General features: G+C 48.6%; 1 protein-coding gene across 2 annotated transcripts; it reads right to left on the reverse strand.

Annotated features, from left to right (window-relative positions):
• Positions 1 to 271: 271 nt before the first annotated feature.
• On the reverse strand, positions 272 to 13,975 carry LOC309524788 (cholinesterase-like). Of its 2 annotated transcripts, none has more exons than XM_082209829.1 (5): positions 13,876 to 13,975; positions 3,565 to 5,065; positions 1,881 to 2,026; positions 1,302 to 1,393; positions 272 to 384 (listed from the first exon to the last, which is right to left on the reverse strand). In XM_082209829.1, the coding sequence occupies exons 1-4, from the start codon at positions 13,940 to 13,942 to the stop codon at positions 1,320 to 1,322; spliced, it is 1,788 nt and encodes a 595-aa protein (XP_082065955.1). In that variant the 5' UTR covers positions 13,943 to 13,975; the 3' UTR covers positions 272 to 384; positions 1,302 to 1,319. The 2 variants fall into 2 exon arrangements, with proteins under 2 accessions (XP_082065955.1, XP_082065956.1); XM_082209830.1 differs by lacking the exon at positions 13,876 to 13,975 and adding an exon at positions 12,778 to 12,930.
• Between the last annotated feature and the right edge of the window lie 666 nt (positions 13,976 to 14,641).

Below are 14,641 nucleotides of genomic sequence, written 5' to 3' on the forward strand. Positions count from 1 at the left end.
TTTAGAATAAATTGATAATAAGTAATTTAAACTAAAACGCAAGTTTTTGAAAGTATAAAAGAAACGCATGAAATAAGGTTATAATTTGCTGATATTTTTATTGTCAAGAATGCATTGTGGGGGAGATGTGGGGAAGTCCAATAGAAGACTGAAATAAGCTTTGAAGTGTTCTATTTTTTCTTCTTTTCTTTCTTTGTTGTTGATGTTTCTTTGTATAATTGATTGTATATTTTTATCTGGAAAAAAAGCAATAAAATATTTTTTTTAAAAAAGGAAGCAGTGGGTCTTTATCAGCATGGAAGTCCCAGAATATCTTGTCAGGTTTTCTTCTAGGTCACTTGGTAATGATGCTTTATACTTGAGGGACACAAAGTCAAGCAACACCTGTTGAAACGATGAGTGTGGTTTGGTCAGATTGCAAATATAGGCATGAATGAGAGAAATGCGTTTAGCCAAAAAAATGTGTGTGTTAGGCAAAACTTCAGACAAAAAAAAGGGTATTAGAATAAATTAGCACTATAATGCTGATGAATTTTCATGAGGACTTAAATATATATATATTGCAAATTGATGTGTAAATGTATGGTAAAGGCAAAAGTAATGGACCCCTGGGTGGTTAATGTCTTGTCGAATCAGACTATGGGGTGTGGCACTCATCTCCACTTTCAGGCCAAGGGAACCGGCATTTGTCCACAGACAGCTTTTCTGGATCCTATGGCCAGCAGGACTAAACCACTTCTTGCGCAACGGGACACCGTGACGGAAAACAGAGTGCACAGAAACACCGTTTACCTTCCCGCCACGGCGTACTTATTTATCTATTTGCACTAGTGTGCTTTCGAACTATTAGATTGGCAGGAGCTGGGACAGAGCAACGGGAGCTCACTCTGTCGTGAGGATTCAAACTGCCGACCTTCTGATCAGCAAGCCCAAGAGGCTTGGTGGTTTAGACCACAGCGCCACCCACATCTCAGCATATGGAAATGTGGAGAGCTGAGGAAGAGGGTAACAGGAGAAAGCACTCGCCTACTTCAGCTCCCTTTGGGCTGCAGCACAAAGCCTTCCTGGTGTGGGGAAATGGACAGATGTTCATGTTTGCATTTAAAACATGGTTCCAGGCACAGGTTGCAGAAGGAAGCCATTTTAGCTGTGGGCCATGCAAACCATTAAGCCGGATGACAGAGAGGGGAGAAAATGTCCTCCTCTCAACTGCTCAGTGTGGTCTACCCATTCATTCTCTGTTCATTCATTCATCTTTCTGTACTCCCCAGCGCCAACATTTCCTCTGTAGTCCTAATGACCTTTCATGGAGATGCCCTCTATTGAGTTGTGGATTCCTTTTCGCCGTCCTCCTCCTTCTTGTGTGAAGCAGCAGAATCCTCTTTCAATTTGTCTGTAGAAGAAGGGGAAGCAGAAAGAAAGAAAGCCAGAGAAAAGTTTGAATCTGGAAATGAGATGTTGAAGACTCTGGAACAAGGGTCGCTGACCTATTTAGGCATATATCCACATCTGGATTTTGGAGTGAGTGCCCAGCTCTGGTTTCTTCTCCTAGAAGTGAGAGAGGAAGTGGGAAAGAGTCTCAATCCACCAGCTTCCTCCTTCAGTTCTTGGCTTTTCACAGGACAAAAGGTAACCTCACTTACCATCTTATGGCCAAAGGATGGAGGGGTAGAGAGTACTGCCATGGGCACCCACGCCATTGCACCCATGGTCATCACATTGGCAATCCCTGTTCTAGAAGCCCAGGGCCAGTAGAATCTCCTTTCAGCTGTAGGTGATGCCAGTTACAGTACAGTCATTAGAAGCATTTGCCTTATGAGGTCTTAGCCCCCACCGCAGTCCACTCACACCCATACTGCAAGGCAAAGAACAGAGCTCACTTATCATTCTATTGAAGAAAGTGCAGTGTTGCACAGGTGACCTGTCCACAACCGGGGTTGGCTCAGTGCTTAGGTGGAAGAAGTTCTGCTGTGTGGCATTGTAGAGCGGCCACTCTACCTCTCCGGCAGCTGACCCCGTTGGTTTCCTGCAGAGGGTGTAAAACAAATATATAGCCCTAAACACCAATATACTGCTCTCCATCTTCCATCCTGGCAAAAGGCATTGTAAGAGTTTGGGGATATATCACAGTCAGGCAAAAAAGACACTTGAGGAGCGAAACAGAGCCAGTGAGAGCTGGAGAATTCTGAAGGCCACATTTGGACCTTGTCAGATTTGCAGATGACACCAAACCGGGAGGGTTAGCTAATGCCACAGAAGACATGATCAGAGTTCAAAATGACCTTGACAGATTGGAGAACTGGGCCCAAGCTAACAAAATGAATTTCAACAGGGACAAATGTAAGGTTCCTGTACTTAGTCAGGAAGAACCAGATGCGCAAATATAAGATGGGGGACACCTGGCTTACTAGCAGTGCATGTGAAAAGGATCTAGGAGTCTTAGTGGACCGCAAGCTCAACATGAGTCAAAGGCTAGTGCTATTCTAGGCTACATAAACAGAAGTATAGCGTCCAGCTCAAGGGAAGAAATAGTACCAGTAGTATCTTAGTCAGACCACACCTGGGATACTGTGTCTAATTCTGGGCACCACAGTTTAAGAAGTTGGGGTGTGTGCAGAGGAGGGCAACCAAGATGATCAAGAGTTAGCAAGCCAAGTCTTATGAGGACCGGTTGAAGGAGCTGGGTATGTTTAGCCTGGAAAAGAGGAGACTGAGAGGAGAGATGATAGCAAGCTCTCTCTTTTTCTTTCTTTTTTGTTATTGATACATGAAAAAAGAAAAGAAAAACAGGACAAGAAATACAAATCAACCCATGATATAAACAATATTAGTTACAAATCAATAAAACAAAAAGCGGTCCTTTGACTATAGACCCGACCTCCCGTCCATTCCTTATTTCAGTTATCTATTCTTTGTTGCCAATACACGTTTTTGTCTTAAATTTACTAATTATTGATTTATCTAAGGTTTCAGATCTTTCTTAAAACTACTACTAAAGTTACTCAAACGCTGCAAGAGAGTTGAAGCTACTGTAATTGTTTTTCAAACAAACTTTAAAGACTTCTCATTTTGAGATGAAGAAAGCAAGCTCTTGTAAAGTGAGGCAGGGCTGGCTCAGGGAGAGTGGTGGGAGATGTGCCCCCCTCAAAAAAAATAAATTGTGCCTGAAGCGATTGCCCCAGCAACCACACACACACACACACACACACACACAGTGCCTCTGCTTGGGAGGTTCTGCTCTCTCTTTCCTTGGAGGTTGCTAAACAGTGGTTGGATGGCCATCTGTCATGGATACTTTAGCTGAGATTCCTGCATTGCAGGGGGTTGAACTAAATGACCCTTAGGGTCAGCTTCCAACTCTACAGTTCTATGATTCTATGATCTCATCGTACACTTCCCAAACCTGGTGATCTCCAAATGTTCTCAGTTACAACTCCCACCGGCTCCATGTTCAGTAGGCATAATAGGAATGGCAGTCAAAAAGATATTGGAGGGTATCAGGCTGGGGAAGGCAGCTATAAGGGCCTTCTGTATAAAGGTGAAGGACAAGCAAGGATGCCTTACCCACTTCTGGAAAACTCTGCCCAGTATCGCATGACCCTACGGCTCAGATCAGCCTCTGCTTCTGTGTAAGTTTGATTGGCAGCCAGAGCTTTCTCGAGGGTTCCAAATAGGTAAGGCAGCTCAGCATCATGGGGTGCCCCAACCCACTCAGGCCAAAAAGAGCCTGAGGTGTGGTGCTTGAAGTAGTAAGCGTACACAGGGCTCCCAACTTCTTCCAGCTTCTTAGAGAATTCATCCATTGGGCACGAAAAGAAGTAATCGCGAAAGGACTGCGACAAGGCCCTGTAATACTGGACTGGATCCTGGCCTTCCTTGCTGTACTCCAGGGCCACAGCCTGGGCAACTTCTTCCGTTGCATTTCGTATTGCCATCCGTATCCCTTTCAGAAGTAGCTCGTGAGTGAACTGGTGGCGCTCGATGCCAGGAAAACTAAACGGCATAAAGGTGTTGCCTTCGTCGGAGGTAAAACCAATGAGAACTGGCTTGATCTTGATGTGCCCAGGCTCCAGAAGCTTCTGAGGGTCATCAGGCAGGAAATCTCCATCTGTTGTTGGTACCACAGGAAGATCGATAAGATATTTGCCTTTCTCAAAGAGGAGCATTTCCTGTGGAGAGAATTCTGTGGCATCTTTTGCCTGCAGGCAGCTCATCACAGCGTTGTCATCGCCATCAGCACAGCCCACCAGCTGGGCGATAGCGAGGGATTTTTGCTTGGCTTCCTCAGGACTCTCCCAAGCCCAGATGGCACTGGGAGATCCACTCTGAATCACAGCTTGGGCAAAAAGGGGCTGGCTGCCTGGTGAAAGGAGGTGGAAACCCACTGCTGCTGCTCCAGCGCTGTGGCCAAATATGGTCACCCGAGTCGGATCTCCTCCAAAGGCGGCGGCATTCTCATGGACCCATCTCAAAGCCAGCTGTTGGTCTAGCAAGCCCAAATTTCCTGGAGCTGCTGGTGGCATGGAGAGGAAGCCTAGCATTCCCAGGCGATAATTCAGGTTGACAACTATCACTCTCTCGGTAGAAGCTAAGGATTCCCCTTTGTACACGTCCAGGGAAGATGTCCCACTGAAAAATCCTCCTCCATGAATGAAAACAAGGACAGGGGTTGATGTAGAGGGACGCGGGTGGGGAACCCAGATGTTGAGAAAGAGGCAGTCTTCTGACAGTGGCGTATTGGGTGCCCACACGTCTGCATCAGGGATGCCAGAAAAAATAGACTGGTGGCAAGAGTTGCCATAGCTGGTGGCTTCCAAGACTTGGCTCCATGGCTGATGTGGAAGGGCCTTCTGGAAACGCAATTTCCCCATAGGGGGCTCAGCATAGGGAATACCCAGGTAAGCCGTCACAGAGCCGGAGCCAGCTGAAACATGCTTGCCCTTGATGGGGCCACTTTTGGTGACCACCACGGTGTCATCGTCAGGGGCAGAGCCAGAGGCAGGTGAAAAGAGGAGGAGAATGAAGATGTAGGGGAGCGAAGAGAGGATACCAGGCATTGCAGCAGCTAGAAGGAGATTTTAAAAGTTACATTCAATAAAAGGCAGGTCATTTCTCTCTCAGTGATCCACTGCTCTGGCCTGCTCACATCAAGCCCTGCTCTGTGGTTCTTCCCCAAGGTCCCACAAGGGCACCACACATCATGGACCTTGGATGCCTTCTGCAAACAAGCCATGAGCTCCCTCACTTAGCAACCTGGGCTGACTCAGCACCGGGCTCCGTTTACATTGTTAGAAAGGTGGAAAATCAAACGAATTTAACACATTTTCTCCAGGTTTATGTGTTCCAAGGCTCAGTGTCAGGGAACTGACATCAGAGGAAAGGGAGGTGGTAGGGCTCCCAGAGACTGGGAGAGAGTCAGCAGCTAAAGCAGGGACAAGGAGGGGGAGCGAGGGGTCTCTGGAGGAGGATCTCAGTAATGCTGAGAGAGACGCAGCAGCCCAGGCAGGAAACAGCAGGGGAGAGAAAGGGGTGAGAGACACTTCCAGCGAAAATAGCGGGGAGGTGTCAGAAGCAACTGCAGGGAGACCCATGCTTCGCCGGAAGCTGCCACGTCGTGAGTCCAGGAGACGCGTTTCCGTTAAGGAACTTCTTTGCTGGAAGCGCTTCCGCAGGCAGCCACTGTCAGACTCTACTAGTGACTAGAGCAGACATGTCTGAGGAGCTCTGTCACACACAGAGGTTTGTGGGGCCGCACAAACTCTGAAGGGGCACAATTTTAAGCACAAGCAGCTAATCATCCCCTGACAGCAGTCTGACAGTCTCTGTACGCTGCCTGTGCAGGAGAAAGCATCATGAGCGACCCAGCCGGAGCCGGAGGAGCAGGGGGTGGAGCTGGTCCAAGCTTGGAAGAAAGGTATCAAGCTCTGGAGGTCCAACTTGCGCTGCAGACGGCGAGGCTCGAGGAGAGAAGGGCTCAGGATGCTGACAAAAAGGGGAGAACCACTCAGTTCCCCAGAAAGGTACCAGGATTGGTGCAGAAGTTTGGGGGGGACCCCAAGGATTACCATGCCTTTAGGACTGAGATGCAATATGCCCTGAATGTGCAGTTTGATGAGTTCCCTGATGAGGAATCGCGAGTTGCTTTCGTAATTGGGCATCTTGAGAAGGGGGCGCGGGACTGGGTTCGACCCCTGATGGCAACGCACAACGATATCCTAAAGGACACTATGAAATTCTTTCGTGCAATGGATATCATGTTTTCCAGCGATATTGAGGAAGGGGTGGTGCGCAGACAGCTAATGGCTTGCAAGCAGGGAAGCAGATCTGTCCGTGAGTACTGGACTGAATTTACCATGCTGATTCACAGATTGGGGTGGGATTTATCGGCAGCACCCATTCAGATGCTATTTGAAGAAGGTCTTTCTTCAGCTGTGAAAGACGAGCTGGCCAGGAGCCCCAGGGCGGTGTCTATGGATCAGCTGACCAAATCTGCGCTGACCATTGGAGCGCGCCAGGAGGCAAGAGCCTTGGAGAGGCGGGAAGGGAGAGGGGAACGTTGGAAGGAGTTACGCATTCCAGACATTCCTGAGCCAGCTTTCCCGCCGGCAGAGCCGATGGAAATCGGAACAGCCCGCGCGCGCGCAGTTTCAAAGCCCAGTGAGGGGGCGAAGAAGGAGGGAAAGGGAGCCCGGAAATGCTATCTCTGCCAACAGCCAGGCCACTTTGCCAGAGTCTGCCCCCAGAGGAAGGAATGGCAAGGGATGGTGGGAGCAGTTGAGGGGGAAGAGCAGGGAGAAACGGAGCAGGTAAAAGCCAACGCCTGGTTGCCAACGTCACGGCACTGCAGCCAGGCCAAAGAGCAGTGAAAGTGCCCGTGCCAGAAGCTCCTCGACCTGCTCTAGTGATTGAAGTGTCGCTAGAGCTGCAAAATGGACACCCCCTAAAAATAAAGGCGCTGTTGGACTCAGGCAGCTCCTGCAATTTTATGAGCAAGGAGTTTGCTGCTGAACATCAGATACAGACTATCCCTTTAAGCAACCCCCTGCAGGTGACCACGATCGATGGCAGGGAACTGTTGGGAGGAGGAGTTAGCTTGCAGACCGTCCCAATGATAATGAGGGTGGCAAGGCACACAGAACTGATAGCGTTTAATGTGGCCACCTTGGGAGGCGCTCCCATTATTTTGGGAATGAGCTGGCTAGCCTTACATGATCCGCTGGTGGGCTGGCATCAAAGAGTGGTTTCCTTCGGTTCAGCACATTGCTTAGAACACTGCAGGGGGGAAAAGGGGTCAGCAGGGGCCCAAGCCACCCTAGCAGGGACTGAAGTAATGGGGAAGGGGAAGGTGCCACCACAGTATGCTGATCTCAGCGACGTGTTCAGCGAGAAGGAAGCTGACCAACTACCCCCGCATAGGCCCTTTGATTGCCAGATCAATTTACTCCCTGGAGCACAGCTTCCTGTAGGCAAGTTGTATGCCATGTCAGACAGGGAAATGCAGGAGTTGCGAGCGTTCATTGACAAGAACCTGAAGAGAGGCTTCATCAGAGAGTCCAAGGCAGCGGGGGGTAGCCCAGTGTTTTTTGTGGATAAAAAAAACACGGACAAGCCGAGGCTGGTATGTGACTTTCGGCGCCTAAATGCAGTGACAGAGCCGGCGGCTTTTCCTATGCCCAGGATTGATGATATTTTGACCAGGGTGCGAAAAGGAAAGATTTTTACAAAGCTGGACCTAAGGGGGGCGTACAACCTGATACGTATAAGGAAAGGGGATGAATGGAAGACCACCATGTTCACCCCTTTGGGGGCATTTGAATACCTCGTTATGCCTTTTGGATTACAAACAGGCTCCGCGTGTTTTCAAGCCTTCATGAACCACGTACTGGGGCCTTTGCTCTACAAGAATTGCGTGGCCTTCTTAGATGACGTGTTGGTGTATTCGGAGAATGAGGAGCAACATGTGAGAGACGTCAGAGAAGTGTTGAGCAGGCTGCAAGCCAACAGACTGTGGGTGAAACTGGAGAAGTGTCAGTTTCATACCAAGGAGGTGGAATTCCTGGGGTACCGCTTGTCAGACAAGGGGTTGGCCATGGACCCCGGCAAGGTTCAAGCGGTGCTGGAATGGAAAACACCCAAGACCAAGAAGGATGTGCAGAGGTTCCTAGGGTTTGGAAACTTTTATCGTAAGTTCATCCGAAACTTCGCCCACCTGACGGCGCCCATCACGGACTGTCTCAGCAGTAAAAAGAAGTTTGTTTGGACGGGGGAGGCGGAGCGAGCGTTTGAGGAACTGAAAAGGGCCTTCGCCTCTGATGAACAACTTCTACATGTGGATTTACAAAAAAAGCTGAGGGTCGAAACAGACGCTTCTGACAGAGCCATAGGGGCGGTGCTTCTTCTGCAGCCGGGGAAGGAGGGGTCAGAGTGGCGACCGTGTGCCTTCTTTTCGCGAAAGCTGAACAAATCTGAGAGGAACTACACGGTGTACGACCGGGAACTTCTTGCGATTCATGAGGCCTTCCGGAGATGGAGGCACCTGCTAATTGGTGCACAACAGAAGGTGCAAGTGTGCACGGACCATAAGAATCTAGAGTATTGGAGAACTGCGCGAGTGCTCAACCAACGGCAGTTGAGATGGGCCCAGGAGTTCTCCAAATTTAACTTTGAGATTTGTTACGTACCAGGCCCGGAGAACGTTAGGGCGGACGCTCTCTCACGCAAACCTGAATATTTGGAGGGAGAGGGTGCACCCAAAGAGACCCATGTCATTCCCGAGGACCGCTGGGTGTGTGGGGCGGCATTGGTGGGGCAAAGGGAACTGGTAGAGGGAACGGTGCAGGATGAATACGCCCAGGACAAACTCAGGGGTCTCAGGAGGGAGGGAGACAAACCCGGGGGTTTTGAGGAGAGAGATGGGGCGTTGTACTACAAGGGAGCGTTATACATACCTGAAGGGGAATTGAGGGAAAAGGTACTCAAGCAACTGCACGATAGCCCCACAGCAGGGCATTTTGGGCAACACAAAACCATGTGGCTGGTTACCAGGGAATTCTGGTGGCCCAAGGTCAGGGAAGATGTGCGGGAATATGTGAGAGGGTGTGACCGATGCCAACGAGCCAAGGGGGAGAGGCGGGCACCGGCAGGTTTATTAGAACCACTACCCACGCCGGAAAGGCCATGGGAGGCAGTGGCAATAGATTTCATGACTGATCTGCCCAGGTCCAAAGGGAAAACAGCCATCATGGTTGTGGTAGACCTGTTAACCAAGATGGCCCACTTTATAGCCTGCTCACATGCGGTCACAGCGGAAGAAACCGCTAAATTGTTTGTGGAAAATGTGTTTAGGCTGCATGGCGCCCCCTTGAGGGTGGTTTCTGACCGAGGGAAACAATTTACTTCCAGGTTCTGGAGGAAGCTCATGAGCTTATTGCATGTAGAGGTGAATTTCTCTACTGCCCGTCATCCAGAAACCAACGGGCAGGCGGAAAGAGCTAATGGTGTCCTCCAGCAATATTTGAGGTGTTATGTGAATGACAGAGAGAATGATTGGGTGGAGAAGCTGGCGTTGGCAGAATTTGCCTACAACAATGCAGAGAACGTGTCCACGGGGATGAGCCCTTTTTTGGCTAATCACGGGTGTCATCCCCGAGCCTTCCCAGGGGGGGAAGGGGAGAACTGGAGCGTTCCAGCCGCAGAACAGTTCGTTGAAGAAATGGAAGCGATCCATCGCCAGCTCCAACTTAATTTAAACAGGGCGAAGGAGGAATATAAGAGGCAGGCAGACAAAACCAGAAGGGAAGGGGAAAGCATTAGGGTGGGGGACCAGGTGTGGCTGTCCACCCAAGGGTTACCATTTAAAGGAGGTTGTAAGAAGTTAAGACCCAAAAGACTGGGCCCATTTGAAGTCACGCAACAGGTCAACCCAGTGGCTTTCAGACTCCGGTTACCGAACCACATGAAGTTGCACCCAGTGTTCCACAGGTCGTTGCTGTCACCGTATATAGGGGACAGAGAGGGGAGGGTCAATAGGGGACCAGCTATGGAGGAAAAAGAACACAGCTACCATGTAGCGGAGATTCTCGATTCCAGGTGGAAGGGAGAGCAAGTAGAGTATTTGGTAATGTGGGAAGGGGAGCCGGAGTCGGAAAACACCTGGGTCAGGGCAGAGGATGTAGATGACGAGGTTTTGGTTGAAACTTTTCATCAGAGATTCCCTCGTAAACCCCAGCCAGTGGCGAGGTTCCGGAGGGAATACTTCGCCACCACCGACGAAGAAGAAGAGTTGGAGGGGTTCTCTGATTCCGAGGTGGAGGAGGATTCAGCGAGTCGGAACGAAGACCGATGGAGGGAAATGTTCGAGACGTCTGAAGATGAAGAGGATTCTTTTCGGGGTTTCAGCTCCTCACCGCCCAGAGGAGAGAGTAGGGGCGGGGGAGAAGGGGGCCCTGGAGGGGAGGTGGATGTCAGGGAACTGACATCAGAGGAAAGGGAGGTGGTAGGGCTCCCAGAGACTGGGAGAGAGTCAGCAGCTAAAGCAGGGACAAGGAGGGGGAGCGAGGGGTCTCTGGAGGAGGATCTCAGTAATGCTGAGAGAGACGCAGCAGCCCAGGCAGGAAACAGCAGGGGAGAGAAAGGGGTGAGAGACACTTCCAGCGAAAATAGCGGGGAGGTGTCAGAAGCAACTGCAGGGAGACCCATGCTTCGCCGGAAGCTGCCACGTCGTGAGTCCAGGAGACGCGTTTCCGTTAAGGAACTTCTTTGCTGGAAGCGCTTCCGCAGGCAGCCACTGTCAGACTCTACTAGTGACTAGAGCAGACATGTCTGAGGAGCTCTGTCACACACAGAGGTTCGTGGGGCCGCACAAACTCTGAAGGGGCACAATTTTAAGCACAAGCAGCTAATCATCCCCTGACACTCAGCTATTCAGGAGGTTTGGGAGACCACTTACTCTAGCCATTTCCTGCCCTATTTTTCTGTCTAGGAATCAAATTTAACCACTCATTTCTACATTCTTTATGTATGTCTATGTTCCTATTTCCCCCCTAAATTGCAGCAGGGATGCAAATATGCTTGGAAGTGCATCAGGTGGCGGTGATTAATTTAATCCTTTCACTGCAGATCAAGAGACCAATGAATATTGCAAGGTTTCAACTCCCCTTTTGGAAATGTCCTTTGGATTCCATAACTCTTAATATAACTTGTTTATATTGATTAAAGCTCCATTGAACGCAGTGAAACTTATCCCTGAGTAAGCATGCACAGGGATTGCCACAAGTTTGAGTTCTGACTCTGTGTGTTCCCTTGATGCAGTTGCTGTTTTGCTTTCTCCAGTGTTCCCAATGTTTCTTAAAGCAACAGTTCTTTTTCCAGAACAAGGCTCTTTCCAGAAACAGAGGCTGATGGTGGGTAGGTAATAGAGAGCCTTCATTGACATTTTTCATCCAGCACTTATGTCACAGGGACATACTAGGCTGTCTGATGGCAAAATGCCCCCGGAAACTCAGCTGGACTTTTGAGTAAGCGTACATAGATGAAAGCTGTACCCGGGCATAAGCAACATTAATTCAATAGGACTTACTCCTGATTAGACATGGTTAGGATTGCAGCCTTTGCCATATCACAGGGATGTTGTTGGGACCCATTTCTTAGGAATGGAGGAGAAATTCTGTCTATCCAGTATGCATTTAAAGTTGAAACACAGCTATTCTGAATTTTGTGTCTGAATTTTGTGATACAATTATCTAACCCAACAATGCTTACATAAATGGATGTATTAATGGAAAGTGGAAGGAAGAGTGAGGATCTTAGTGAAAATAGCATAAAAATGCATTATATTAGGCAAATTGTTTCCCCCAAAAATTGTTAATCAGTCAAAACTGCTTATAAATATATATATATATTATGATAAATTCCTACTATGCTGCTACTTAATTTCTGTGGCAATGTCTTTATAAATGCAAATGGATGCAAAATGTGGAGAGCCGAATTTATGGTTGGAAAAATGAGAACCGGAGAAGAAGAAGAAGAAGAAGAAGAAGAAGAAGAAGAAGAAGAAGAAGAAGAGGAGGAGTTTGGATTTGATATCCCGCCTTTCACTCCCTTTAAGGAGTCTCAAAGCGGCTAACATTCTCCTTTCCCTTCCTCCCCCACAACAAACACTCTGTGAGGTGAGTGGGGCTGAGAGACTTCAGAGAAGTGTGACTGGCCCAAGTGTGACTGGCTCAAGGTCATGTGGAGGAGCGGAGATATGAACCCGGTTCCCCAGATTATGAGTCCACCGCTCTTAACCACTACACCACACTGGTGTAGAGACTGATATGGACAGACTCACCATCCCTATTCAGAAGTAAGATCTTCTGGGATTGATGACACTTCCTTCCTAGTAAGTGTGATTGGGAGTGCAACCTAAATCACCCACCTGAAGCAAAATAATTCAAGAGCAAGTCACTAGACCTTTGGAAAACCTGCAAAGAGGGGAGGGCTTCTGGGTCATAAATGACAGAATGGGCATCACATCCCTCTTTCCCCTCTTTCTCACTCCACACCCCAAAAGCTTGGGTTAAAGCTATGTGTAGCTGTTGTAGTTCAGAGAAATAGCAGTCCAAGGAAAAGATCAGCCAGGGTTGCCTTAAATACAGGAATTGCATAGATTCCTGCAACAGACTTGAACAGTCAACCTTGACATTGTTTCAGAATTAGATGCATGCAGGCCTAGGAAGTCTAAATCCAAACCAATTCTTCAAAAGCAAATGGGTTTTACTAATTGTAAGGACTCACCTCCCGTCTCCTTCATGAGTTGTTTTCCACTCCTGATCCCAGCTCAGGCCAAAGGGGAGAACAAATTGCAGAAGGGACAAGTGTGTTCTCTGCAATGTTCACAAACAACCACCAGCGACAGAGGGTAACTGTACTAACTGAAAAGAGCATTGACCTCTCGGGCTCTGTCCAAAGAGTGGGAGGATGCTATAGATCGACAAGGTGGAAGTTCATGTCTTGGATCAAGCATATGGGGAAATGGAGGCGTGGCTTTGCTACGGAGTGATAGAGCAGATTCCCAATCCTTGATATGCAACCTTGTGGCTTTGGGAGAAGAGTCCCTGTCTAAGGCTATCAGGGGAATGGTGACTATGCTGTCCCCCACATACACACACTAATGGGGGCAGTGGGACTCTGAATACCAGGTGGGGGGAGCATTATTGTGCTCAGGTCCAACTTCGGGTCATCTGGTTGGCCACAGTGAGAACAGGATGCTGGACTAAATGGGCCTGGGGCTTGATCTGGAAGACTCGTGTGTTCATAAGAGTGTGTCTTAATTTATTTTAAATATTGTTGCATGCCACCCCACTCTTGAAGCAGTGCAAGATTCCAGGGGTTTCAGGCACTGACCCAGAGTTTGTGTTTCCTTTTGGAAGTGAGGTCAAGCAGAGACTGTGGTGTCTTTATGATGTATGGTTTATTTACATGTACAGTGGTACCTCGGGTTAAGAACTTAATTCGTTCCAGAGGTCCATTCTTAACCTGAAACGGTTCTTAACCTGAGGCATGCTTTTGCTAATGGGGCCTCCTGCTGCCGCTGCACCATTGGCGCACAATTTCTGTTCTTATCCTGAGGCAAAGTTCTTAACCTGGAGCAACCGCTTCTTGGTTATCGGAGTTTGTAACCCGAAGCATCTGTAACCCGAGGTACCACCGTATCATTAGAATCTTAGAATCATAGAACTGGAGAGTTAGAAGGGACACAACCTGAGCCTACAATGGAGGGGTTCACAGCATCAGCAGCCCAAAGCAGTCTTGATTCTCCCGTATCCACAGCCTTGCACTGACAAGGTGGAAATCCAGTGCTAGGATCAAAGGCGTTGGGAAACAGGGGCTTACTTTGATGTGGAGTTTGAAGGGAGATCTGCAACCTCACAGCGCTCAGAAGAGAAGGGTTCCTGAACATATTTTGGTTCTTTATTTTAAATATTTTTATTCCACCTTTCCTATTGGCTTTTGGCGGTGTGTTAAGTAACATTAAAGCAAGCAATTGGCCGTTGGCCCCTGGGCTTGCTGGCCTTCCACCAAGTTGTGTCACAAGTTTATTTGTACTTACACTCTCACTTTTAAGAAAAAGAAGCAATGAGACCTGGGTAAATAAATGCTACTGCCCTGCTATCCATTGGATAGATCAGTTGGTTACAGCATGGTGCTGATAACGCCAAGGTTGTAGGTTCGATCCTCGCATGGGACAATTGCATATTTCTGCACTGCAGGGGGTTGGACTAAGTTGACCCTCAGGCTCCCTTCCAACTCTCCAATTCCATGATTCTATGAATCTGGGAAAGGCAATGATGGAGCTTCAGGAAGCCTCACTTCTCGTAACTCCATGGCACACAGCGAGAATTGATGGGAGGAAATAGGGTTACAGTGGTACCTCGGGTTAAGTCCTTAATTCGTTCCAGAGGTCCGTTCTTAACCTGAAACTGTTCTTAACCTGAAGCACCACTTTAGCTAATGGGGCCTCCTGCTGCGGCCGCGCCGCTGGAGCACAATTTCTGTTCTCATCCTGAAACAAAGTTCTTAACCTGAAGCACTATTTCTGGGTTAGTGGAGTGTGTAACCTGAAGCGTATGTAACCTGAAGCGTATGTAACCTGAGGTAC

Source organism: Podarcis vaucheri, assembly GCF_965113315.1.
Source record: "Podarcis vaucheri genome assembly, chromosome: 2".
NCBI lineage: Eukaryota > Metazoa > Chordata > Lepidosauria > Squamata > Lacertidae > Podarcis > Podarcis vaucheri.

What these genes read in the sequence shown, in the direction of transcription:
- LOC309524788 (XM_082209829.1), bottom strand. Translation starts at nt 13,942, where the DNA reads ATGTTCAGGAACCCTTCTCTTCTGAGCGCTGTGAGGTTGCAGATCTCC. An exon ending in CCTTCAAACTCCACATCAAA is followed by an intron (nt 5,066 to 13,875) that starts GTAAGCCCCTGT and finishes ATCTCCTTCTAG; the next exon opens with CTGCTGCAATGCCTGGTATC. An exon ending in TTTCTTCAATAGAATGATAA is followed by an intron (nt 1,394 to 1,880) that starts GTGAGCTCTGTT and finishes CTTCTTCTACAG; the next exon opens with ACAAATTGAAAGAGGATTCT.